The sequence below is a fragment of the Mobula birostris genome, chromosome 5, assembly GCF_030028105.1.
Source record: "Mobula birostris isolate sMobBir1 chromosome 5, sMobBir1.hap1, whole genome shotgun sequence".
Taxonomy (NCBI): domain Eukaryota; kingdom Metazoa; phylum Chordata; class Chondrichthyes; order Myliobatiformes; family Myliobatidae; genus Mobula; species Mobula birostris.
The window spans coordinates 60,653,692-60,680,499 of record NC_092374.1 but is presented as its reverse complement, the minus strand read 5'-3'; the positions used below and the strand labels follow the sequence as shown (position 1 = coordinate 60,680,499).

General features: G+C 43.6%; 1 protein-coding gene across 2 annotated transcripts in view; it reads right to left on the bottom strand.

Moving 5' to 3' along the window:
- Nucleotides 1-2,112: 2,112 nt before the first annotated feature.
- c5h9orf85 (chromosome 5 C9orf85 homolog) overlaps nt 2,113-26,808 on the bottom strand; it is a 28,505-nt gene continuing 3,809 nt past the window's right edge. Inside the window, exons 3-4 of one of the 2 annotated variants that reach the window (XM_072257176.1) lie at nt 15,105-15,218; nt 2,113-3,471 (exon numbers count right to left, since the gene is read on the bottom strand). In XM_072257176.1, the coding sequence (XP_072113277.1) occupies nt 3,207-3,471; nt 15,105-15,218 (379 nt within the window). In that variant the 3' untranslated portion in view covers nt 2,113-3,206. The remainder of the gene's footprint in view (nt 3,472-15,104; nt 15,219-26,808) is intronic. The other variant, XM_072257177.1, reaches the window with a different exon arrangement.

Genomic DNA, 26,808 nt, shown 5'->3' with positions numbered 1-26,808 from the left:
CTTACAACCTCATCCAATTACTGCTATCTTTGGATTACCAATGATAGACTCAAATAATTTAAACTCTTCATCACGAAGGATGATTGCATTTCTTACTTTAATAGCTAGAAGGTCCATCTTGTTGAATTGGAAAGAGATCAACCCTCCTACAGTATTTCATTGGTTTTCACAAACTATGGTGTGTCTGAATTTGGAGAAATTAGAAGTGCAGTTTATGACCCTTCTATTAAGTTTGAAAAAATTTGGAGGCCATTTATTCAGCATTTTCATTTGATGTAATTTGATCATTTCCAAACTGGTTTTATTTCTCTGTACTGTTGTTGGAGGGGAATGGAGGCGTCGACGCTGAGGTTTTCTTCTTTTCCATTTTTAAGTTGTTAGTTTTGCCCAAGTCTTTTAGTTTAGTTTAGTTGTTTTTTTTTTCTTTTGGGGTGGGTTTTTTTTTCTTTTTTTTGTCTTTTTCCTTTTTTTTTGCTTTATATTATCCATGATCAGTTCTACATGTATGGGAGTTTTGGTAATTTCCACTATTTGGTTTTGCAATTACTCTTTTTTTAAGTGTAACAATACATCTCATATTATCTGTATTATTGCTATGTTTTGTTTCTATATTTTGAAATTAATAAAAAGATTGAAAAAGAAAGAAGAAAAACTTGCATGGATTTAGCTTGGCTTGCCACACAAGACAGAGAGTGGAAGCAGATGGAGTGTATTCTACCTGGATTTCTAGGACCCCTGCTCTTTGTGATTTTTATAAATGATTCAGATGAGGAAGGGGAAGGATGGGTTAGTAAGTATGCACATAGGTCGGTGGTGTTGTGGATAGCATTGTCATAGTAACCTATGACAATGGGACACTGAGAGGATGCAGAAGTGGCCTGATAAGTGGCAGATGGAGTTCAATCCAGGAAAGTGTGAAGTGATACACTTTGGAAGGTCAAACAATGGCAGGATCTTGGGGCCCAAGTCCACAGATCCCTCAAATTTGCACGCAAGTTATTAAGTCATACAGCAGCTCTCTGGGCAGTATTCCCTGGAGTTCAGGAGAATGAGGGGGGATATCATAGAAACATTCCAAATTAGATATAGCAAAGTTATTTCCCATGGTAGGAGAGTCTAGGACAAGAGGGCACAATTTCAGGATTAAAGGATGTCCTTTTAGAACAGAGATACGGAGAAATTACTTTAGTCAGGGGGTAGTAAATCTATGGAATTTGTTGCCACATGCAACTGTTGAGGCCAAGTCATTGGGTATATTTAAGGCAAAGATAGATAGGTTCTTGATTAGCCAAGGCATCAAAGGGTATGGGGAGAAGGCAGGGGAGTGGGGATGACTGGAAGAATTGGATCAGCCCATGATTGAATAGTGGAGCAGACTCGATGGGCTGAATGGCCTACTTCTGCTTTTTATGGTACATTAGCCTTCATTAGTCAGGAGATTGAGTTCAAGAGCCGTGAGGTAATGTTGCAGTTCTATGAGACTCTGGTCAGACCCACACTTATAGGATTGTGTTCTCTTCTGGTCATCTCATTGCAGGAAAGATGTGGATGCTTTAGACAAGATGCAGTCTGGATTAGCAAACAGATCTTCTGAGGAAAGGTTGAGTGAGTTACCTTCAGGACAAATGAGGATGAGAGGAAATTTGGTAGAGGTATAGGAGTTGATAAAGGGCATAGAGTGCATAGTCAGCACCTTTTTTCCAGGGTGGCAATGGCAAATACAAGAGGACATACTTTTATGGTGATTAAAGGGAAGTATGGTGAGGTATGGTGGGGTGGGGGAAAGAGAGGAGGTGAGATAACTGGGGTAGTTTTTTTTAAAAAACACACACACACACACACACACACACACAGTGGAAAGTGCCTGTAATGCACTGTGGCAGGTGGTGATAGAGGCACATAATTTCGGGACATTTTAGATACTCTTAGATAGGCACACAGATGAAAGGAAAATGGAGGGCTATGTAGGAGGTAAGGATTACATTGATCTTGGAGAAGGTCATAACGTTGGTAAAACATCATGTGCCAAAAGGACCGTACTATGCTACATTCTTCTGTGTTCTATATTCCAAAATAGATCAATAACCCAGAAAGAGATTACTGAGTGTACACAGTGGCCATTTTATTAGGTACATCTGCTCATTAATGCAAATATCTAGTCAGCCAATCACATGGCAAAAACTCAATGCATAAAAGCATGCAGATATGGTCAAGAGGCAAGTTATTGTTCAGACCAAACATCAGAATGGAGAGGAAAAGTGATCTAAGTGACGTTGTCAGTGGAATGATTGCTGGCACCAAACGGGATGGTTTGAGTATCTCAGAAACAGATTTCCTGGGGTTTTAACACACAACAGCCTCTAGAGTTTACAGAGAATGGTGCACAAAACATCCAGAGAACAGCAGCTCTATGGGTAAAAGGGCCTTGTTAATGAGAAAGGGCAGAGGAAAATGGCCAGACTGGTTCAAGTGGACAGGTAGGCAGCAGCAAGTCAAATAACCACATGTTACAACAGTATACTGAAGAGCATCTCTGAAAGCACAGCACATCGAAGTGAAGTGGATGGGCTACAGCAGCAGAAGCCCTGTAGTTAATAAAGTGGGCATTGAGTGCATTTTGTGGTTTTATTTATGTGACTCGGCAGAAGGTACTCAAGATTGTATTTTATTTTAGAGAATTTATAAAATACAAATTTTTCAGAATAAAGAGAAAGTCTAACCACTACAATAATATAAATTGTTCCACTTTGTAGCAACAGCTCAAGTTAATAATAATGCCAAATTTTCACGAATTCAAATAATACTTGTGTCATTAATAGAAATTATACCCTACATATGGTTAGGTCACATCTTTCATAATTCTCTAAGTCATTAGTTTAATCAATTGCCTCATTATGATAAAGACATCTGTGTTTAGACCTGAGCGCACAGTGTATGAGCATCAGCTGTTCACAACATCCACTGCTGCACATTCAGTTCAGACAGTGGATCTGGTGGACTGAAACTAGCAGTCAATATGCTTGCACTAATTTCTCCACTCTCTCTTTCACAGTATTATTCTGACAATATTACATGTTCCTATCTGTGCAAAGCAGCTAGAAAAACATGCTTTGGTTGACATTCATGTCAGATATACTGAACCTAGTATACAGTTATGTAACCAAACATAGTAACGATCAAGCTGTTTCATTTATACTGGCTGTTGCTCAATCCTCAAGATTCAAGCTAGAAAAGTTCAGTTCTCCCTGGGCTGTCATCTGTTTGCTCTTCAATGGTGCATTAGTTTGTTGGTTGGATACACAAGTTAAAGTCTCAATGGACTTTGCTCTGTCGCTCTCATCATCACCATCAAAATCAGAGTCATCAGTACATTCAGCATCTCCATTGCCTTCGCTCCCTTTTATGCAACTTCTTGTGTCAGGATCTGTTTCAGCATCACCTTCTCTATTTTGGGTTTCTGAAGAGGACAATCTGAGAAGTGGGGAGAAAAAGATACGTCAGCTTCCTTATTCAGCAAACATGAACAGAAGGAAAACAATACATGATTATTTTTGTCCCAATATTATCGAGAGACAATTTCTTTTATTAAAAAAGAGTGTAGTCAGAGTTGCAATTGCAATAGCCAATTTTCATCCATCAGGTTCTTCAAAGAGAAGTCAGAAATATTAAGCAGAGAGCAGTTATTATCTATCTACAACTGGTTGTGAATTGACCGAATAACTAATCCATTTCAGAGGTGTCAATCAGATTGCTGTGGGACTGGTATTTGAAGCCAAGACAAATTAAGCACAGATGTTCTACCCAAATAAGGAAGGGTTTTCATGGGAGTCTGAATGTTTTACAACTTTTTATTCCAGATTTCAATTTAACCAGGTACCATGCTAGGATGCAAATGCATGTCTGCAGATCCGTAATGCAGCCTCTTGAAACGGGTACAACCAAATATCCACTGTGGTGTCCATCCTTGACAAGATAAACACTCTCTCATAACACCAAGGAAAATTCCTCTGCTCTTTTCTACAGAGTACCATGGAGGTTTATGTTCACTGGAGGGTATAGCTGTTATGAACTTGGATTTTAAGGCGGCTTTTGACAAGATGCCACACAAGCCCATGATATTGCAGGAAAGATTCTAGCATGGATAAAGCAGCGACTGATTGGCAGAAAGCAAAGAGTGGAAATAAAGGGAATAAAAGAGCAGGTTGAAAAAGTAATTGTAGGATCTGGGGCTTTATGAAGAGAGGATTTAAGAGCAAAGTCATAATGAGCCTTCATAATACTTGGTATGGACAGAATGGCCTCTTTCTATGCTATGGTTATTCTGTAATGGTGGTCCTCTTCAGCTCCCCGTTGGAAAATTTATCTGTAGAGCAGTTTCCAGCACTCCAGTTTTTGTACAGCTCGTCTTCCTTTTGGCACATTGATTGTATTGTTGTCCTACTGTGAATGCCTGCAAAAATAACCCAGGTTGTACAGTATATGGTGACATACATGTACTTTGATAATAAATATATTTTGATATCTTGTCCTGTGAATTGGATCATCACAGTGAAGCAGCAGGGCAAGAACAAGCCCTACCCACAAAACTGAAGAAACTGATAGTCAGCTCGTAAATGCTGCTGGGGTGGCTGACTCTCAATGCCATCAAAATCGATGCTAGAAGTCTCCTCTCACATGACAGGACATTTCCCCTCACATGACAGGACAGTATAGAAGTCTCAGCTTTTTAATGGAATGAATTTGAGAAAGAGTATAAATGTCGTCACTACTAAACAGACATGTTTAGTGCTTCCAATCATGGTTGAATTTCTGGCATAAAAATGTGGTTGAAATAGTCATGTCCCAAATGCACACGTCACTGTTGAGGCCAGTATATTGATCCAACCTCTCCCCCCTACCCCCATCCTTTTTCCCTCTGCTCCTAACCCACACAATTCTTCTGACATCATCACCAGCCCCCATTACCTTGTTTCTTTCCCCTCCCTCAGACATTCAATCTACACATCACCCACACATTCCTTCCAGAGATTCCCTCCCCCACTGTTTCCAAATGCCCATCTCCATAGCCTCAAAGGGACATAGGCTATAGATTCGGGGGAGTAGATTTAGGACGGAGATGAGGAGAACTGCTTTTCCTCGGACAGTGGTGAATCTGTGGAATTCTCTGCCCACTGAAGCAGTAGAAGCTACCTTAGTAAATATATTTAAGACAAGGTTGGATAGATTTTTGCTTAGTAGGGGAATTAAAAGTTATGGGGGAAAATGGCAGGTAGGTGGCCAGATCAGCTATGACCTTATTGAATGGCGGAGCAGGTTTGACGGGCCAGAGGGCCAACTCCTGCTCCTATTTCTTATGTTCTCACTTGATTCCATGTTCCACCTTCATTTATCATCAGATTCCGTTATCAGCACCCCTTAAGGTTTCTAACCATCACCCCTGTTACCATTTCTACTTTCCCTTCCTCCACCTGCCTATTACTCTTGACTAGCTAGCTCTTGACTCACCTCCTTATACTGGACATCATCCGCCTATCGTTCACTGCAGATATACACTGCGGTGAAGGGATATGTAGGCAGCTTGCCAGTGTCAGGAAATACTGTAGAACCTTATCTCTTAGTTTCCCCTACCTTTCTGCTTCTTGTAGTATTTTTACTATACAAGAACATCTACATCAGTGTTTACTCCAGAAATTACCAACGGTTCACAGGAAATCTGGGCCAAAGGAAGATGTTAGAGTGCCACCCGACAGCAGAGAATGATTTAGCACACAGCACTTTTCAATCTCAATAACATGTTGCTGCCAGTTCCCAAATGTAAGAAAATACAAAGATTTCTGTATTTAGTTGCATTAAGTATCTGAAACATCAAATGTTATGCTTTTCATTGTCTCCTACCAAAAATCTGCAAAGAACAGCAAAGCAATCAAAAATACCAAAATGATTTTTGTTTAGCAGAAGGTATCAACAGACACAGAGCCATTTGATCAGATTGAATTGATTTATAAATGTATCATCTCTGTCTCACTCTCTCCTCTGGATCAGAATGCTTCCTCTCAAACTAAGCTTCCTTAGCTGGATGCAAAATATCCAGTGTCACAGTTAGAAGAGCAAAGAATCTCTCCCCTGTGTCCCAAGGTCATTACCTATACTCCACAGCCATTAAAATACAGTACATTAACTCCCCTAGGTTGTAGGAGACAGGTAACTGGGTGACTGTCAGGAGAAGTAGAGGAAATGCACAACAAGTGCAGAGTACACCTGTGGCCATTCCCCTCAATAATAAGTATACAACTTTAGATACTGTTGAGGGTGACGAACACAGTGACTATCTCTAGCATGGAATCTGGTGCTGTAGCTCAAGAGTTGGGAGGTGAAGAGGATTGCCCTGTTGATTGGAGATTCTATAGTTAGAGGAACAGAAATGAGAGTCTGTGGGTGCAATAGAGACACCCAGATGGTATATTGTCATTCTGGTACCAGGGTCAGGGGTATCTTAGATCAGGTCAATGGCATTCTCAAGGGCAAAGATGAGCAGCCAGAAGTCTTGGTGCATATTGGCCCTAATGACATAAGTAAACAAGGTGAGGAGGCTGGGAAAAGAGCTTTTAGGGAGCTAGGTAGAAAGCAAAAGAACAGGATCTTTAGGGTAGTAATCTCTGGATCGCTGCCTGTGTCACGCGCCAGTGAGGACAAGAATAGGATGATTTGGCACCTGATTGAGTGACCAAGGAACTGGTGCAGGGAGCAGGGGTTTAGATTTATAGATCACTGGGATCTCCGCTGGGGAAGGTATGACCTGTACAAAAGGGTAGGGTTACACCTGAACCCAAAGGAGTCTCATATCCTTGCAGGCAGGTTTGCGGAAGGGTTTAAACTAATTTGGCAGGGGGATGGGAACCAGAGTGATAGTGCTGAGGTCCAATCACAAACAAGAGAAAATCTGCAGATGCTGGAAATCCAAGCAACACACAAAATGCTGGAGGAACTCAGTAGGTCAGGCAGCATCTACAGGAAAGAGTACACTCAACGTTTTGGGCTGAAACCCTTCATCAGGACTGGGGGGGGAGAAAAAGAGTCAGAGTAACAAAGCAAGGGGGAGGGGTGAAGTAAAGAGCTGGGAAGTTGACTGGTGAAAAAGATAAAGGGCTGCAGAAGGGGAAATCTGATACTGGAGGACAGAAGGCCACGGAAGAAAGAAAAGGGGGAGGAGCACCAGAGGGAGGCGATTGGCAGGCAAAGAGATGAAGTGAGAAGAAAATGGGATTGGGGGAATGGTGAAGTGGAGGGGGCATTATTGGAAGTTCGAGAAATCGATGTTCATGCCATCAGGCTGGAGGCTACTCAGATTGAATACAAGGTGTTGCTTCTCCAACCTGAGTATGGCTTCATCACAATTGTTCGTGATTGGAAACTTGGATGTCCAGCACCTGCAGGTTTTTTTCTTGTCTGTGAGTGAAAGTCGTTATGAGGCCACACTAGCCTGTAGAACCTACCATCTCCAATGCTGGCAGGCATGGACGTCTCCAGACCACGTTACCTGCTGCCGACTTCAGTGGTTCTAACGATCCTGAGCAGATTCAGAAACCAGACTCCATCGCTATCGATGGGGGTTCCAACGACCTCAGACGCCCTCAGTGGCGATTGTGCAACCTCCAACTCTGCCTCCTGCCTTGACCAACAGCATCTCCAATCCAGGTTTTCACGTGCTGCCACTGGAAACGTCTCCCTTTCCCCCACCACCACTGCATCCCGTGTCCCTCAGGTCCCACCGCCAGCTCCTGGGTCTGCAGAGACTTCCTTTCATACCACCTTCCCTGAACACTCCAACCCTCCCCCCGACACCATCAACCCTCTTCCCCGCTCTGATCCCAGCTCTCATTCGTGCCGAGTCTTCACCATCTCCTCTGACATACCCCTTTCTGAGGCAGAATGTTCTGTCCTCAGCAAGGGCTTCACCTTTGTCCCCCTGCACCCACACCTCTGAGTTTCGTGCCTGCCATGACACTGAGCTCTTCTTCTGCCGCCTCTGCCTCCGGCCTACTTCTTTGGCAAGAGCTCTCCACCCTGCACTGATGACCTTTCTCCTGTTTTCAACCCTCTTCCTCCTCCTCCTCCTCTTCCTGGAGGCACCACTCTGGTCTTCTGCTTACTGATCTTTTCATTGTTAACTGCTGACGTGACATCAACCGTCTTGACTTCACCACTCCCCTCTCCAATTCCAATCTCACTTCTCTCCACTTTCTTTGCACCAATCCTAATCTCACCTGAAATCCACAGATTAGTGGGGGGGGGGGGGGTGTGCTGTAGTAGTCTGGAGGACTAACCTCTACCTTGCTGAGGTCCAGTGACAACTGTCAGAAACCTCCTCTTACTTAACCCTCGAACAGAACCCCACTAAGGAGCACCAGGCCGTTGTCTCCCACACCATCACCAACCTTATTAACTTGGAGGATCTCCAATCCACTACCTCCAACCTCTTAGTTCCCTTACCCCGCACCTCCCGTTTCTACTTCCTACCCGAGATCCACAAACCTGCCTGTCCAGGTAGGCCCATTGTTTCTGCTTGTTCCTGCCCCACTGAACTTGTACCTGCATACCTTGGCTCAGTTTTATCCGCACCCCCCCCCCACCCCACCCCCGGTTCAGTCCCTTCATGACACTTTGTACACTCTTAATTATTTCAATGATTTCGAGTTCCCTGGCTCCGAGAATCTTACTTTTACTATGGATATCCACTGCCTTTACACCTCCATCCTCCACCAGGAAGGCTCAAAGCTCTCCATTTTCCATTTCTTTCTGGACACCAGACCCAACTAGTTCCCCTCCACCACCACTCTCCTCCATCTGGCAGAACTTGTCCTCTCTCTCAATAATTTCTCCCTTAGCTCCTTCCGCTTTCTCCAAACAAAAGGTGTAGCCACCGGTACTCGCATGGGTCCCAGCTATGACTGCCTTTGTTGGCTATATAAAACAGGCTGTGGTCCAAGCCTACACTGGTGTCACTCCCCAACTTTTCCTACACTTCATCAATGACTGCATTGGTACTGCGTCCTGCACCCACGTGGAGCTTGTCCACTTTGCCTCCAAATTCCATCCTGCCCTCAAATTTACCTGGTCCATTTTCAACACTTCCCTCCTCTTTCTCAATCGCTCTGTCTCCATCTCTCGAGACAGCTTATCCATTAATGTACCATAAGCCCGCTGACTCTCATAGCTACCTGAATTATACCTCATCCTTCCCTGTTACTTGTAAAAACACTATCTCCTTCTCTCAATTCCTTGGTATTGACCGGATCTGCTTTCAGGATGAGGCTTTTCATTCCAGAACCAAGATGTCCTCCTCCTTCAAAGAAAGTGGCTTCCCTTCCTTCACCATCAATGCTGCCCTCAACCGCATCTTTCCATTTCAGACACATCTTCCTTCACTCCATCCTCCCGCCACCCCACCAGGGATGGGGCTCCTCTTGTCCTCACCCACCACCCCACTAGCCTCCGCGTCCAGCACATAATCCTCCATAATACCCGCCATCTCCAGCAGGATCCCACCACCAAGCACATCATTCCCTCCTCCCCCCCCCACCACTTACTGCTTTCCACAAGGATCGCGACTCCCTTGTCCGTTCGTCCCTCCCACTGATTTGCCTCCTGACACTTATCCTTGCAAGCGAAACAAGTGCTACACCTGCCCCTAGTTTATGTTCACCCGAACCCAGAGAGGCAAAGGTGGATGAAAGAAAAGTTGTGGAGAAAGCGTGCCAACAAGTTTCTTCAGTACTTGAGGATGGTAGCGTACACTGTTGGCATTCAAACCACATCAGGGACATCCAAGTGAAATCCCTCATTCTAGAACATGCTAGTGAACAAGATGGATTGGCACTGCAACTTATCCAAGCAGAATTCCCAGTTGAAAGACGAATCTGGACCAACACTCGATCCTGGTGTTTCTGGACAGCGCCAATCAGTCCAGACCAGAAAACTGGTGGAATATTATCAAGCTGGCTTTGCCTGAAGATCTACAGATGGAGAGATGTCCTATCCACCAGATAGCAGTTTATTGTTAAACTGGGAGCTTAACATCCACTGTATCAAACGGACAGGCAGGTAGGCAGAGGGGGTGGCGTGGCTCTGATGGTAAAAAATGAAAAGAAGTTACATAGGTGTTGAATCGTTGTCATGTAGCTCAGAAACTGCAAGGGTTAAAAGACCCTCATGGGAAGTTGTATACAGACACCCCAAATAGAATCAGAATCAGAATCCTTTATTATCGCCAAGTATGTGGACACATACAGGGAATTTGATGCCAGTTTCCCTGAGCTCTCGTTCTACAGAATCAAAAAGCAAACAAAACAATAGTGCAAATACTCGTGAATTATATGCAATGAGGTAAGCCTGTGTATAGAAACATAGAAAATAGGTGCAGGAGTAGGCCATTCGGCCCTTCGAGCCTGCACCGCCATTCATTATGATCATGGCTGATCATCCAACTCAGAACCCCGCCCCAGCCTTCCCTCCATACCCCCTGACCCCCGTAGCCACAAGGGCCATATCTAACTCCCTCTTAAATATAGCCAATGAACTGGCCTCAACTGTTTCCTGTGGCAGAGAATTCCACAGATTCACCACTCTCTGTGTGAAGAAATTTTTCCTAATCTTGGTCCTAAAAGGCTTCCCCTCTATCCTCAAACTGTGGCCCCTCGTTCTGGACTTCCCCAACATCGGGAATAATCTTCCTGCATCTAGCTTGTCCAATCCCTTTAGGATCTTATACGTTTCAATCAGATCCTCCCTCAATCTTCTAAATTCCAACCAGTACAAGCCCAGTTCATCCAGTCTCTCTTCATATGAAAGTCCTGCCATCCCAGGAATCAATCTGGTGAACCTTCTTATGTACAGGTGGACTTGGTTTATAATAGACTAAAATTCAAGTGTTCATAAGACTGTTGGCATACGGAAAGAAACTGTTCTTGTATCTATTTGTCCTGGCATACAGTGATCTAAAGCGCCTGCCAGAAGGAAGTAGTTGGAACAGGTGATGTCCAGGGTGTGATGGGTCTACAATGATGCTGCTTGCTCGCTTCCTGACTCTGGATGCATACAAGTCCTGGATCGAGGGCAGCTTCACACCAATAATCCTTTCTGCAGCCCTGACAGTTCTTTGGAGTCTATTCTTGTCTTGTTTGGTAACTGATCCAAACCAGACAGTGATGGATGAACAGAGAACAGACTGGATTATTCCTGAATAGAATTGAATCAGCAGCTCCTGAGGCAGGTTGTACTTCCTGAGTTGACATAGGAAATACAACCTCTGCTGAGCCTTTTTGATAAGAGTATCCGCGTTGGGTGTCCACTTCAGGTCCTGGGAGATTGTGACACCCAGAAACCTGAAGGTCTCCACAGCAGACACAATACTGTTGAGTATAGTGAGTGGGGGGAGTATTGGGGGGCTCTTCCTAAAGTCCACTGTCATCTCCACAGTCTTGAGCGTATTTAGCTCCAGATTGTTCTGACCACACCAGAGGGCCAGCTGTTCCACCACCCGTCTGTATGCAGACTCATCACCATCTCAGATAAGGCCAATAACAGTTGTGTCGTCTGCAAACTTCAGGAGTTTAGCAGATGGATGCTGTGAGGTGCGGTCATTAGTGTAAAGGGAGAAGAGCAGTGGGGGAAGCACACATCCCTGGGGGGCACCAGTACTGATTGTCCGGGTGCTGGAAATGATGCTCCCCGGCCTCACTTGCTGCACCCAGTCAGTCAGGAAGCTTGTGATCCACTGACAGATGGCGGGGGAGACAGTGAGCTGGGTGAGTTTGGAGTGGAGGATTTCTGGCACGATGGTGTTGAACGCCGAGCTGAAGTCAACAAACAGGACCCTTGCAGAAGTTCCTGGGTTGTCGAGGTGTTGTAGTATGTAATGCAGTCCCATGTTGACTGCATCATCCACTGACCTATTTGCCCGATAAGCAAACTGCAGGGGGTCCAGCAGGGGGTCCAGCAGGGGGCCTGTGATGTCCTTCAGGTGAGCCAACACTAGTCTCTCAAAGGACTTCATGACCACAGATGTCAAGGCAACAGGCCTGTAGTCATTTAGTCCTTTGATAGTGGGTTTCTTAGGGACTGGAATGATAATCGAGCGCTTAAAGCAATGAGGGACTTCACACAGCTCCAGTGATCTATTGAAGATCCGTGTGTAGACGGGGGCCAGCTGATCAGCACAGGTCTTCAGGCAGGAGGGCGACACGCCGTCTGGGCCTGGCGCTTTCTTGGTCTTCTGCCTCCAGAACAGCTGACTCACCTCCCTCTCACAGATCCTGAGTGCAGGTACAAGAGGGCTGAAGTGAAGGGGAGGGTAGGGGGAGCAGTTTTTGTAATGTGGGGTGAGAAAGCGGATACTGAGATATCGGGGTGATGGATGATGGGGATTGCAGGTAGGTCTGTGTTTTGGCTGGGGCGAATGAAGGTGTCGAATCTACAATAAAACTTGTTCAGATCGTCAGCCAGTTGATGGTTCTCCACAGCCTGGGGGGAATGGTTTCTTGTAGTTGGTGATCTCTTGGAGCCCCTTCCACACTGACACTGGGTCATTGTCTGAAAACCTGTTTTGCAGTTTTCCAATGTAGCGCTTCTTCGCTGCCTTATTCTCCCTTGTCAGTGGGTACCTGGCTCGTTCATACAGAAGCCTGTCCCCTCTTCTGTACGCCTCTTCCTTCTCCCGACGAAGCTGCCCGAGTTGTGATGTGGACCAGGGCTTGTTGTTGTTGAATGTGCAGAAGGTTTTTGCTGGAATGCACGTCTTCACAAAAACTGATGTATGAGGTCACGATGTCAGACAGGTCATGAAGATCTGTAGCTGCAGCCTCAAAGACACTCCAATCCGTGCAGTCGAAACAGGCCTGAAGTTCCAGCTTTGACTCGTTGTTCCATCTCCTGACTGTCCCGATAACAGGCTTAACCAATCTTAGTTTCTGCCTGTATGTGGGGAGAAGGTGAACCAGGCAGTGATCAGAGAGTCCCAAGGCTGCCTGTGTAACAGAGCAATATGCATCCTTTATCGTCGTGTAGCAGTGGTCTAGTATGTTAGTGTCCCTAGAAGGGCACTTAATATGTTGTCTAAATTTTGGCAATTCGTGGCCAAGGTTTGCTCTGTTAAAATCACCAAGAACAATGAGCAAGGAGGCTGGATGTTTGTTCTCCACTTTAGTTATCTGGTCAGTCAGGTGTTGTAGCGCCTCCCTGACGCAGGCCTGAGGTGGAATGTAGACGCCGACCAGAATAATTCACCAGAACTCCCGCGGTGAATAAAACGGTCTACAGTTTTTAAGAATTGTCTCTAGATGTGAAATGCATGATTTTCCTAATACTGTGACCTCCGTGCACCAACCTTCGTTTATGTAGAAACAGATTCCGCCTCCTCTCCCTTTCCACGAGAGTCCCGCATCTCGGTCCGCTCGAAAGAGTTGGAATCCCAGAAGTTGCAGTGAGTTGTCCGGGATGTGCTCACCCTGCCAAGTTTCAATAAAGCACAAAGCGGTGGATCTGGAAAAATCGCCGCGAGTTTTATTGAGTAGCAGTTCATCCATCTTGTTGAGAAGAGAACAGACATTTGCCAGGTGAATCGACGGGAGCGCAGATCGAAATCCCCGCTGTCTGTTTAACGAGCGTGCCAGCTTGCTTCCCTCTACGGCATCTTGCACACAGACCAGTCAGAGCTGCTGCAGCACCTCGGACCAAAACCTCCGTAAAAGTATCCATAAACGGTGGAGAACAGTTGGTGGCAGATTCACTAATCTTTAGAAGTTCCTCTCTGCTGTATGTAATCAGAGAGGAATCACAGGAGACAGGGCAAATCAGAAAAAAAACAGCAACAGTACCAGAGCAACACACATCAAAGTTGCTGGTGAACACAGCAGGCCAGGCAGCGGGCCGAGACCCTTCGTCAGGACTAACTGAAGGAAGAGTTAGTGAGAGATTTGAAAGTGGGAGGGGGAGGGGGAGATCCAAAATGATAGGAGAAGACAGGAGGGGGAGCTTCTGGCCCAACGAGCTGTATAGCCCAGCAACTCACCTATTAACCATAACCTAATCACAGGACAAGTTACAAGGCCTACTAACAGGAACATCCTTGGGATATGAGAGGAGAGCGGAAGGGGAGGGAAGTACAAACTCTGAGCAGTAATAGCATTTCATGACCTACAACAACTAGAAGGACAAGGACAACAAAAGCATGGGATCAGAACCATTCAAAACTTGTCTCCCAAACCACAGATTAATTGGATTTAGAAATATATCACCAGTCACTCATTGTCACTGGGTCAAAATCCTGTAACACCCTCCACATCTCAAGGACTGCAGCAGCTCAAACTGAGCTCACATCTCTTGAATAAATAATAGATATCATATTAAACGTCTTTTATTATCAAGTGCCTTTTAGAAATCCAAATGTACAATATCAGTTGGTTCCTTTATATCCACTCTACTAGTCACAAAACTAAACTCTAATTTTGTCAATTCACCTTGCTTTATTATGGACCTTAACAATATGGTTCTACTGATGCTATTACTTGCCAATGACAAATTTTCTCCTTCCATTCTTGAATATATTTGTTATATTTGTGGTTTTTCCGATCCACTGAAGCCTATACAGAAATTGGGAAATTTCTCTGAGTACAACTATTGCATCTGTTACTAATCTGCCATTTGCATTTTAGAATGCAAACCATTAGGGTCCGAGGAACTATCAACCTTTTGTCTCATTACTTTGCAGCTCTTCCTTTGAGATAGCAATTGCTTTAAATCCCCCTTTTCATAAAAGATCTTCTATCATTATTTGGATGCTTTAGACTCTTATCATAAAAAAACAAAATATTTGTTCAAAGTCTCTGCCATTTCCTTAATTTTCCAAATTTCTGCACGAAGGAACAAAACTTCAGCAACTTTTCATGTATGTGGATATGAAGAACAAGAGGTGGGTAAGAGATAAAATCTTGCTTTCACTGTCTGTAAGGACTGAAAGGCGTTATTTTCAGGATAAAACAGTTCAATGAAAACAGCTGTTAACTCCACTCCTTTTAAAATAACTGCATAAGCCAGCACAAGCTACTTACAGATGCACAATCTCCTCCTCCTTCCCACATTTGGCACAGAGCTCCAGCTTGAAGGCACATGGTTTACACATAATGTGGTACGAATCCTTCACCGTCTTCTGAAGGCATTTAACGCTAAGAAGGATTTTGAATAATCAAAAAGTCATGAAAAAGGTTCCAGACAATATTTCAAATAAGAACAGAGGCTCAGCCTATAAGTAGTGTTTTAGTAGGATCTTTAAAAAAAAACGCTTGAGCAACTTGAAATAGAGGTATTATATTAAAGAAAGAGGCAGATCAGTCCATTTGATTTGCCATGGTACAAGTCACTTGGTTGAATTCCAAACCTCCTAGTTTCCACATTAATGCAATTATTTAATGTTTTCAAAGGAAATGACCCAACTTGAATAATCGTACTTTTGCTGAGCTGCAGAGATAATCCATCATCATTTTCCACACTGTATCTGGTCCATAAACTGCAGTAGGTCACTGCTTAACCTTTTTAATGGTTACTGATTGTAACAATGATGAGCTTGGTTTAAGATTGATTAAAAGAATCACCTTCAAAAGACAATGTTCACACCTTTCTCTTTCTGGTCTCTACTGATCTTGTAAACCCAAAATGTTCTGGGTTACATTTCATAGTGTCCAACCAAAGAAAAACAAAATCATTGTTTAGCTAATGAACACCACTCTGCACATCATGTACAGTTCAGGCCACTCCATTGCAGGAAGGGTGCAGAAAATGTCCATCGAGAATGCTGTGTGGAGTAGAAAGCGTTACTTATAAGATTGGACAAACTTGTATTCTCTGGGGTGTTAGCGGCTGAGAAGAGAACTTAGAGGTTTATAAAAATATGAGAAGCATAGATAGCAGGAATCTGATTTCCAGATACTACCAGGGACATAGCTTTAAGGTGGAAGGAGGAATGTTTAAAGGCAATGTGCAAGGCTTTTCCCCACCACAAATAGTGGTGGTTGCCTGGAATGTGCTGTCAAGGCAATAGTGAAAGCAGATATGACAGTGGAACATGAGGAACATTCAGTGAGGCAGATTAGCACAAGGAATGGAAAAATATGAATTTGTAAAGGCAGGTAGGTTTAATATAATTTGAAATTATGGTCAGCACAGGCACCATGTGACAAAGCTTCTGTTCTTGTCCTATGCTCTGAGAAATGTCTAGCTGCAGAACTCCTCCTTCCCCTCCCCCACCTCACTTGACAGGCATTGCATCTACTTCATACCCCGCACATTGATTGTGAATTTAAATGTTATTCTTCAGGCAATCTTTTCTTTGCCTTCCATCCTCCCTCTCTCACTGGGAGCATCAATGAGCTTTACAAATTTACTTTCTTTTGAAAGAAGCTGGAATTTAGCTTAGTTTTTCATGAGATAAGAAAGGCACTCTACACTTTACAATTAAACACTTGCTCAATCGAGACTGCAAAGCCACTGGCAACCTTGCTTAAGCCCAAGAAGAATTTGAATCACATTTAAAGTCTATTCATGGACACAAAGAAGTAACAATGGAGGGTTCACCGCAAGCTTACTGAAGTTCATTTCCCAAGAATACACCATCCTAGAATTTGCCAGCGGTTCAGTAGGGGAGGTGCAGTAAGAGGAAAGTACTTTGTGGCATTTCAAGTTTGAATTTATTTGCTGTGATTGTGGAAGAATGGATTTATAACCCTGATCAGAATGCACCACACTATGGAGGCATTATGAAATCCCAGATAATCCTTCAATATAAAACACAGGCCATTTGCCCCACCTCTCAATTACATAAATTAAAGGAGAAGAATTAGGTCATTCAGCCTATCAACTCTGCTCTGCCATTCAATCAGGGCTGATTTTTCTGTAAACGCCATTCATACCTTCTCCCTGTAACCCTTAACCCATTATCAATCAAGAAGATCCTTTCAATTTCTGCCCTAAATACACCCAATGACTTGGCTTCCACGGCCCCCTGGGAGGAATGATTTCCACAGTTTCACCATTCTCTGGCTGAAGATATTCTTGCTCAGTTTAAAAGAATGTCTCCTTTTTCTGACACTGTGCCCTCAGATTCTGGACTCTTCTACCAATGGAAACATTCTCTTCACATTCACTTTATCCAGGACTTTCAGTATTCAGTAGTTTCAATGAGACCACCCCTCCCTCCACTCTTCTGAACTTCACTGAGTACAGGCCCAGAGAGATCAAATGCACCATGTGTTTAATTCCTGGGACCATTCCGGTGTTTATGCTCTAGTTTAGCTATCACCTACTCCTCTTCATTCTTGACATCAAAGCTCTGCATTGCTTTGTGTCTCAGTATTCTTTACTTATTTATAGTGACACAGAAACTGGTCCATGCTGCATCCCAGTACAACTATCCCATCAGTACCTCATTTCCCAGCATTCTCTCAACCATGTACATGAACTTCGAGCCATTTAAGCTGCCTATTCCCATCAATGTGCACTGGGACTACAGCCCTTCATACCGCTACCATCCATGTACCTATCCAAACTTCCTTTAAACATTGAAATTGAGCTCATGTGCACCACTTGTTCTGGCAGCTCACTCCACACTCATGACTCTTTGAAATGAAGTAGTTTCCCCTCATGTCCCCCTCAAACTTTTCATCTTTCACCCTTAACCCATGACCTCTAACTGAAATTCCACCCAACCTCAGTGGAAAAAGCCTGCTTGCATTTACCCTATCAAGACTCCTCAATTTTGTATACCTCTATCAAATCTCCTCTCAACCTCTGTTCCATGGAGTCGCTTTACTTTCATTTATCAAGCTTCCCCTTAAACACATGGATGGTCCTATTTCAAAATGTACACAAATAACAGAAAACTATAACTGTGAAAGATTTACTCATTATCTTACTACCTCCACTCATGAAAACCTAGCTGAACTGTCTCTCACTCAACTTCTGCCATTGGTTACCGAATTCAAAGTGTGCTTGGAGAGGTTGTCAGTATATTCAGTAATGTGGTGCAAGCTTTGTACAAAAGAAAAGCACATTGTCTTCAATAGACATGTCTATGAACCTGTGCTGGTCCATTTGAGGAAGATGCTGTTGGGCAAGAAGTTTCAGAATTCTGATCCAATGATTTCCCAGGCAAAATAATGTGGAGCTTATGAGATGGTTATGTTCCTATTTATCCTTTGAGGAGAGTGTTGAGGGAGGCTTGCTGAGCTGCTTAAGTACATTTTGTAGTTGGCACACATTGCAGATTCAGGAAGCCAATAGTGGAAGAAACTGACGTTTTGGGTAAACAGCAACTTGCTAGAGGAACCTAGTGGGTCAAACAGCAACTGTACAGAGAAAGAAATTGTTGACACTCCAGGTCAAAACCCTGAATTATGACTCGTGGTATCTGCTGCTTTCCACCCCTTCAACTACATTCTTATCAAGACTGGCTCCTCTTTGACCAGAGCTTTGAGACCTTTCTTCCTTTCCCACCCAACCCAGTGGTTTCTACTGCTCTCCAACCACATTTATCAAGAGTCTTTAAATTCCTTTGTACTCCCAGTTGTTATTTGACCCACTGAGTTCCTCTAGCAGATTGTTTGTTGTTCCAATTCCAGCATCTGCACTCTGTGTCTCCAAAAATTTAGGGTAATGGATGGAGTACCAACAAAACAAACCAGTTGGACACTTGAATTTCTAGAGCATTTTTGGCACTGAACTCATCTAGGCCAACTCTTTCACACTCCTGCTCATGAGCGAGTATCGAAGCGATTTGATGTCATCTGCTTACTAATTTGGCACAACAGTGTGGGCCAAAGAGACTACTTCTGTACTGTATTATGTTTTGTGTGAAAATCATTTTCTCTACTGATCATTCTACTTAGGATCACTATGTAGTGGGTATTACAGGTATGTGCCACTTAACGTCCATTTGGACATCGTCTAATTGCATAGTCCCGATCAGAGAACGTGATGTAGCAGACGTAAGCAATCGCTTGTATCTCGCGTCTCTTGAGTGTAGTAGCGTTATCTCTGTTTAATGTTCTTTCGAAAATATTACTATAAAGTGCATCATGGCTTCCAAATGCAGCAAAACCACTCCTAGTGATAGCAGTAGCAAGAGGCAAAGGAAACGTATCGATTCGGAAGAGAAACAAAAGGTCAGTAAACAATATGAAGGTGGAAAACTAGTGAATGCTATTGCTCGGGATTTAGGCATGTCGCATTCGACAATGATGATCCTGAAAAACAAAGAAAAATTTCTCGAAGCTGTTAAAAGGATCTGCTTCACTGAAAACTACAAGGCTCACGAAAATACGAGAGGAACCTACAGTGCCATGCAAAAGTTTGGGCACCCCTGGTCAAAATTTCTGTTACCATGAATAGTTAAGTGAGTAGAAGATGAACTGATCTCCAAAAGTCATAAAGTTAAAGATGAAACATTCTTTTCAACATCTTAAGCAAGATTAGTGTATTATTTTTGTTTTGTACAATTTTAAGAGTGGAAAAAAAGGAAAGGAGCACCATGCAAAAGTTTGGGCACCCCAAGAGATAAGCTCTCATATAACTTTTACCAATATCTCAGATCTTAATTAGCTTGTTAAGGCTATGGCTTGTTCACAGTCATCGTTAGGAAAGGCCAGGTAATACAAATTTCAAAGTTTTATAAATACCCTGACTCCTCAAACCTTGTCCCAACAATCAGCAGCCATGGGCTCCTCTAAGCAGCTGCCTAGCACTCTGAATATTAAAATAAATGATGCCCACAAAGCAGGAGAAGGCTATAAGAAGATAGCAAAGTGTTTTCAGGTAGCCATTTCCTTAGTTTGTAATGTAATTAAGAAATGGCGGAGGTCAAGTTGAGATCTGGAAGACCAAGAAAACTTTCCGAGAGAACTGCTTGTACGATTGCTAGAAAGGCAAATCAAAACCCCCGTTTGACTGCAGACGACCTTCAGGAAGATTTAGCAGACTCTGGAGTGGTGGTGCACTGTTCTACTGTGCAGCAACTCCTGCACAAATATGACTTTTGTGGAAGAGACATCACAAGAAAACGTTTCCTGCGTCCTCACCGCAATATTCAGCGTCAGAAGTTTGCAAAGGAATATCTAAACAAGCCTGATGCATTTTGGAAATAAGTCCTGTGGACTAATGAAGTTAAAATAGAACTTTTTGGCTGCAGTGAGCAAAGGTATGCTTGGAGAAAAAAGGATGCAGAATTTCATGAAAAGAACACCTCTCCAACTGTTAAGCACGGGGGTGGATCAATCATGCTTTGGGCTTGTGTTGCAGCTAGTAGCACAGGGAACATTTCACTGGTAGAGGGAAGAATGAATTCAATTAAATACCAGCAAATTCTGGAAGCAAAAAAGCCGAAGATGAAAAGAGGATGGCTTCGACAAAAGGATAATGACCCTAAACACACCTCAAAATCCACAATGGACTACCTCAAGAGGCGCAAGCTGAAGGTTTTGCCATGGCCCTCACAGTCCCCGATCTAAACATCATCGAAAATCTGTGGATAGACTTTAAAAGAGCAGTGCATGCAAGACGGCCCAAGAATCTCACAGAACTAGAAGCCTTTTGCAAGAAAGAATGGGTGAAAATCCCCCAAGCAAGAATTGAAAGACTCTTAGCTGGCTACAGAAAGCATTTACAAGCTGTGATACTTGCCAGATGGGGTGTTACTAAGTACTGACTATGCAGGGTGCCCAAACTTTTGCTATGGGCCCTTTTCCTTTTTTGTTATTTTGAAACTGTATAAGATGGAAATAAAAAAGTAATCTTGCTTAAGATATTAAAGAAATATGTCCACTTTAACTTTATGCCTTTTGGAAATCAGGTCATCTTTTACTCACTTAGCTATTCACAGTAACAGAAATTTTGACCAGGGGTGCCCAAACTTTTGCATGCCACTGTATAATCGGATATGGAGAAATTGCTAATGACATGGATTGAGGACCGAACACCAAAGAGAATCCCTCTCAGCACATTGACGATCACTGCTAAGGCACAGAGCTTGTTCGAAATGCTTAAAGGACCAGACTATGATATCGATAAATTTTGCGATATAGGCAAAGAAAGTGAAAAAAAATTTAAAAGTTTAAAATGAAATAAAAAATTATAGTGTATGTACAGTTAACAATTTTAGTGTAAGTTCTTAGCTATTTAGTCAATACAGGTACACTACAGTACTCCATATAGGTTTGCTAAGTATATAGTACAGTGTTCGCACAATGTCCAAATCACTTAACGTCCGATTTCACAGAACGTATCATGGACGTTAAGCAACGCATACCTGTACTGAGTCATGGCTGAGAGAAGGCCATAGTTGGGAGCTTAACATCAAAGGATATACTTTGTATCAAAAGGACAGGCTGGAAGGCATAGGCAGTAGTGTTGTTCTGTTGGTAAGAGATGGAATTTCATCTTTAGAAAGAGGTGATATACGGTCAGAGAATGTTGAATCTTTGTGGATAGAGTTCAGAAACTGTAAGGGTAAGTAAACCATTATGGGAAATATATATAGGCTTCCAAATAGTAGCTAAGGTGTAGGGTTCAGATTGCAAAGGAAGCTGAAAAAGGCATATAATGCTAATGACACAATTGTAATGGGGGACTTCAATATGCAAGGGGATTGGGGAAATCAGGATAGCGTCAGATCGCAAGAGAGGAAATTTGTTGAATACCTATGAAATGGTTTTTTAGAGCAGCCTGTGCTTGAGCCTACTCGGGGAAAGGATATCTTAGATTGGGTGTTGTGTAATAACCCAGATCTTATTAGGGAGCTACTGTAAAGGAACCCTTCAGAGGCAGTGATCATAATATGATTGAATTCATACCGCAGTTTGAGAGGGAGAAGCACAAGTAACATGTATCAGTATCAAAATGAAATAAAGGGAGTTATATAAAGAGTAAAAGGGAGGTGAGAGTTGATATTGGATCATTGAAAAATGATGCTGGCAAGGTAGTGATGGGGGACAAAGAAATGGTAGATGAACGTAATGAGTACTTTGCATCTGTCTTCACCGTGGAAGACACTGGCAGTGTGCTCGGAGGCCCGTGAGTGTAACAGAGCAGGAGTGAGAGCCATTGCTATTACAAAGGAAAAACTGAAAGGTCCTAAGGTGGACAAGATGGACTACATCCCGGAGTCCTGAGAGAGGTTACTGAAGAGATAATGGATGCTGGTCAAGATCTTTCAAGAATCACTTGATCCTGGCATGGTCCTGGAGGACTGTAATATTGCAAATGTCACTGCACTCTTTAAGAAGGGAGGAAGACAAAAAAGGCAGTTATAGGCCAGTTAGCCTAACCTCAGTGGTTGGGAAAGTGTTGAAGTCTATTATTAAGGATGAGTTTTCAGGGTACTTGGAGATGAATGATAAAATGAGCCAAAATCAGCATGGTTTCTGTAAAGGGAAATCTTGCCTGACACATCTGTTAAGAGTTCTTTCAGGAAGTTACAAGCAGGATGGACAAAGGAGAGGCAGTGGATGTCATTTACTTGGATTTTCAGAAGGTGCATTTGATAAGGTGCCACATGAGGCTGCTTGACAAGATAAAATCCAACGGCATTATACGTAAGATATTGGCATGGATAGAGGAATGGTTGACAGGCAGGGGGCAGCGACTGGGAATAAAAGGGGCCTTTTCTGGTTGGCTGCCAGTGACTTGTGGTGTTCCTCAGGGGTCAGTATTGGGACGGCTACTTTTCACACTGATTGTCAACGATTTGGTTAATGGAATTGATGGCTTTGTGGCAAAGTTTGCGGATGATACAAAGATAAGCGAAGGGGTAGGTAGTGCTGAGGAAGCAATGCAATTGCAGCAGGACTTAGACAAATTGGAAGAATGGGCAAAAAAGTTGCAGATGGAATACAGTCTAGGGAAATTTATGATAATGCAGTTTGGTAAAAGGAACAATAGTGCAGACCATTATCTAAATGGGGAGAAGGTTCAAACATTAGAGGTGCAGAAGGACTTCGCAGTCCTTGTGCAAGACTCCCAGAAGGTTAATTTATAGGCTGAGTCTGTGATAAAGGCGGCAAATGCAATGTTGCCATTTATTTCAAGGGGAATAGAACATAAAAGCAAGATAATGCAGAATCTTTATAAGACACTAGTCAGGCTGCACTTGGAGTATTGTCAACAGTTTTGAGTTCCATAATCTCAGAAAGGATGTGTTGTCACTGGAGAGAGTCCAGAGGAGGCTCACGAGGATGATTCCAGGAATGAAGGGGTTAACATACGAGGAGCGTTTGGCAGCTTTGGGCCTGTACTCACTGGAATTTAGAAGAATGCGTGGGGAGCTCATTGAAACCTATCCATGTTGAAAGGACTTGATAGGGTGGATGTGGAGAGGGTGTTTCCTGTGGTGGGAGTATCCAGAACTAGAGGGCACAACCTTTGTATTAAGGGGCAACCTTTTAGAACAGAGGTAAGGAGGAATTTTTTTTAGCTAACGAGGACTTTTTGGAGAAAAGTATAGGAAGTAGAATTTTTACTTTACAAACAGAGTGGTGTGTGCATGGAACACACTGGAGGTGGTGGAAGAGGGAGATACATTAGGGACATTGAAGAATCTTTTAGACAGGCACACGTATGAAAGAAAAATAATGGAGAGTTGTGGGAGGGAAGGGTTAAATTGATTTTGAGTAAGTCAGCACAACATTGTTCATGAAAGTTTCCTGTCCATATCAACAAGGTGTGATACATAGTCATACTTTATTAATCCCGGGGGAAATTGGTTTTTGTTACAGTTGCTCCATAAATAATAAATAGTAATAGAACCATAAATAGTTAAATAGTAGTATCTAAATTATGCCAGTAAATTATGAAATAAGTCGAGGACCAGCCTATCGGCTCAGGGTGTCTGACCCTCCAAGGGAGGAGTTGTAAAGTTTGATGGCCACAGGCAGGAATGACTTCCTATGACGCTCTGTGTTGCATCTCGGTGGAATGAGTCTCTGGCTGAATGTACTCCTGTGCCCACCCAGTACATTATGTAGTGGATGGGAGACATTGACCAAGATGGCATGCAACTTAGACAGCATCCTCTTTTCAGACACCACCGTGAGAGAGCCTAGTTCCATCCCCACAACATCACTGGCCTTATGAATGAGTTTGTTGATTCTATTGGTGTCTGCCACCGTCTGCCAGCACACGACAGCAAACATGATAGCACTGGCCACCACAGACTCGTAGAACATCCTCAGCATTGTCCGGCAGATGTTAGTCTCCTCAGGAAATAGAGACGGTTCTGACCCTTCTTGTAGACAGCCTCAGTGTTCTTTGACCAGTCCAGTTCATTGTCATTTCGTATCCCCAGGTATTTGTAATCCTCCACCATGTCCACACTGACCCCCTGGATGGAAACAGGGGTCACTGATACCTTAGCTCTCCTCAGGTCTACCACCAGCTCCTTAGTCTTTTTCACATTAAGCTGCAGATAATTCTGCTCACACCATGTGACAAAGTTTCCTACCGTAGCCCTGTACTCAGCCTCATCTCCCTTGCCGATGCATCCAACTATGGCAGGGTCATCCGAAAACTTCTGAAGATGACAAGACTCTGTGCAGTAGTTGAAGTCCGAGGTGTAAATGGTGAAGAGAAAGGGAGACAAGACAGTCCCCTGTGGAGCCCCAGTGCTGCTGATCACTCTGTCGGACACACAGTGTTGCAAGCACATGTATTGTGGTCTGCCAGTCAGGTAATCAAGAATCCATGATACCAGGGGAGCATCCACCTGCATCACTGTCAGCTTCTCCCCCAGCAGAGCAGGGCAGATGGTGTTGAACGCACTGGAGAAGTCAAAAAACATGACCCTCACAGTGCTCGCTGGCTACATCTTCAATAGGGTTGCTGAAGATGGCACTGATAACTGGGGACTCCCTGCGTGCAGCTCTGTTGGGAATCATCAAATATTCCCATTTAGGACTACCGCAACTGAAATCCAGTACGGCCATGGGTACTTCCGAAAGCAACATCGTTTTAAAATGCCTTTTTAAAAAAAAAAAGATATCGATTGTGAAAATAAGCAGATCCCGGATAGTAGATTCTGGTCACATGTACAGTTCCCCTTTAAGAAAATGGAACTGGGTACGTCGCGCCAGTCTACAGGCATGATTGAAATGCAGAGGCTTTAGACCTGCCCCCTCCCTCCCCCATTGCCGACTATCCTGACATTGTACAGTCTATGGGAAATAAAACTGAAAACCCCAGAGCAAGATTGCAGTACCAGAGGAACACCAAGGACTGCTGTGTCCTTTATTTCATGGAACAAAGACTCATGCTGTCATTTCCAAAGCAGCGCCGCAGCCCGATGGTTTCACCATTTACTGTAAAGACAGGTCAGTCGAGGCTTTTAAAGGTAGAGGATATGGCACACAAATGTGGTGGTTCTGCCCCAGTTCTGCTCGCACAACCTGGAACACCTAGCAGTCAAATGTCATCATTTTTATCTGCTGAGGGGGTTTCCACCATCATCCAGTAGCGGTATACATTTCACCTTGGGCCAACGTCAGGCAGGCACCGGAGGAGCGGAATATTAATCATCAGACACGAAACAGTGCACCCTGATGTCTTTCCTTTTATTGCAGAGGATTTCAACCAAGCCAGCTTGAAGAAGTCTTTGAACAACTACCACCAACATACTGTATCATCTGTGGAACCAGAGGAGGCAACACACTTGACTACTGTTACACCACCATCTAGGATGCTTACCGTGCCATGCCACGCCCTCACTTTGGAAAGTCCAAGTGTCTAGCTGTACTTCTACTCCCAGCATATAGGCAGGGGCTAAAGACTGCAGCACCAGTGGTGAATACCAAGAAGGTATGGTCAAGGGAAGCAGAGGAGCGCTTGCAGGACTACTTCAAGTTGCTGGACTGGACAATATTCAGGGATTCATCTTTGAGTCTGAATGAATATGCCACAGTTGTCATCAACTTAATCAAGACCTGTGTGGATGAGTGTTTGCCTTCGAGAACATATCAGACATACCCAAACCAAAAACCATGACCAGAGATGACCCAGGAGATTTGTTGTCTGCTGAGAGCTAGATCTTTGGTGTTCAAAAATCAGTGATCCAGAACTATACAAGTCCAAGTATGACCTACGGAAGGGTATTTTAAAAGCAATAAAAAAAAAAAAACCCAATTCTTATTGAAGTTGGAGGCAGAATCGAATCTACATCAGCAGGCCATTACTTTCTACAAAGTGAAACCTACCATCATAAATGGCTGTGATGCTTCACTCCCAGATGGGCTCAACACTTTTTATGCACGCTTTGAAAGGGGGGTTAAAACTACACCTGTACAAACCCCTGTACATCTAGTGACCCAGCGATCGCTGTCTTGAAGGCAGACGTCAGAGCATTTTTCCAAGAAGGTGAACCCTCACAAAGCATCACGTCCTGATGGTGTACCTGGTAGGGCATTGAAAACCTGTGCCAACTGGCAGAAGTATTCAAGGACATATTCAACCTCTCGCTGCAGCAGTTGGAGGTTCCCAACAGCTTTCAAAAGACAATTATATTAGCACCCAAGAGGAGGTTGAGCTTCCATAACGATTATTGCCCAATGGCAATCATGTCTACTGTGATGAAGTGCTTTGCGAGATTGGAGAGTTTGATCATGGGTAGAATTAACTCCTATCTAAGCAAGGACCCGTGCTCGACATTGGCCCCCTAGGCCTGAGTCATAGTAGTAGTAAGCAAGGACGTGGACCTGCTGGAATTTGACTATTGCCACAATAAGT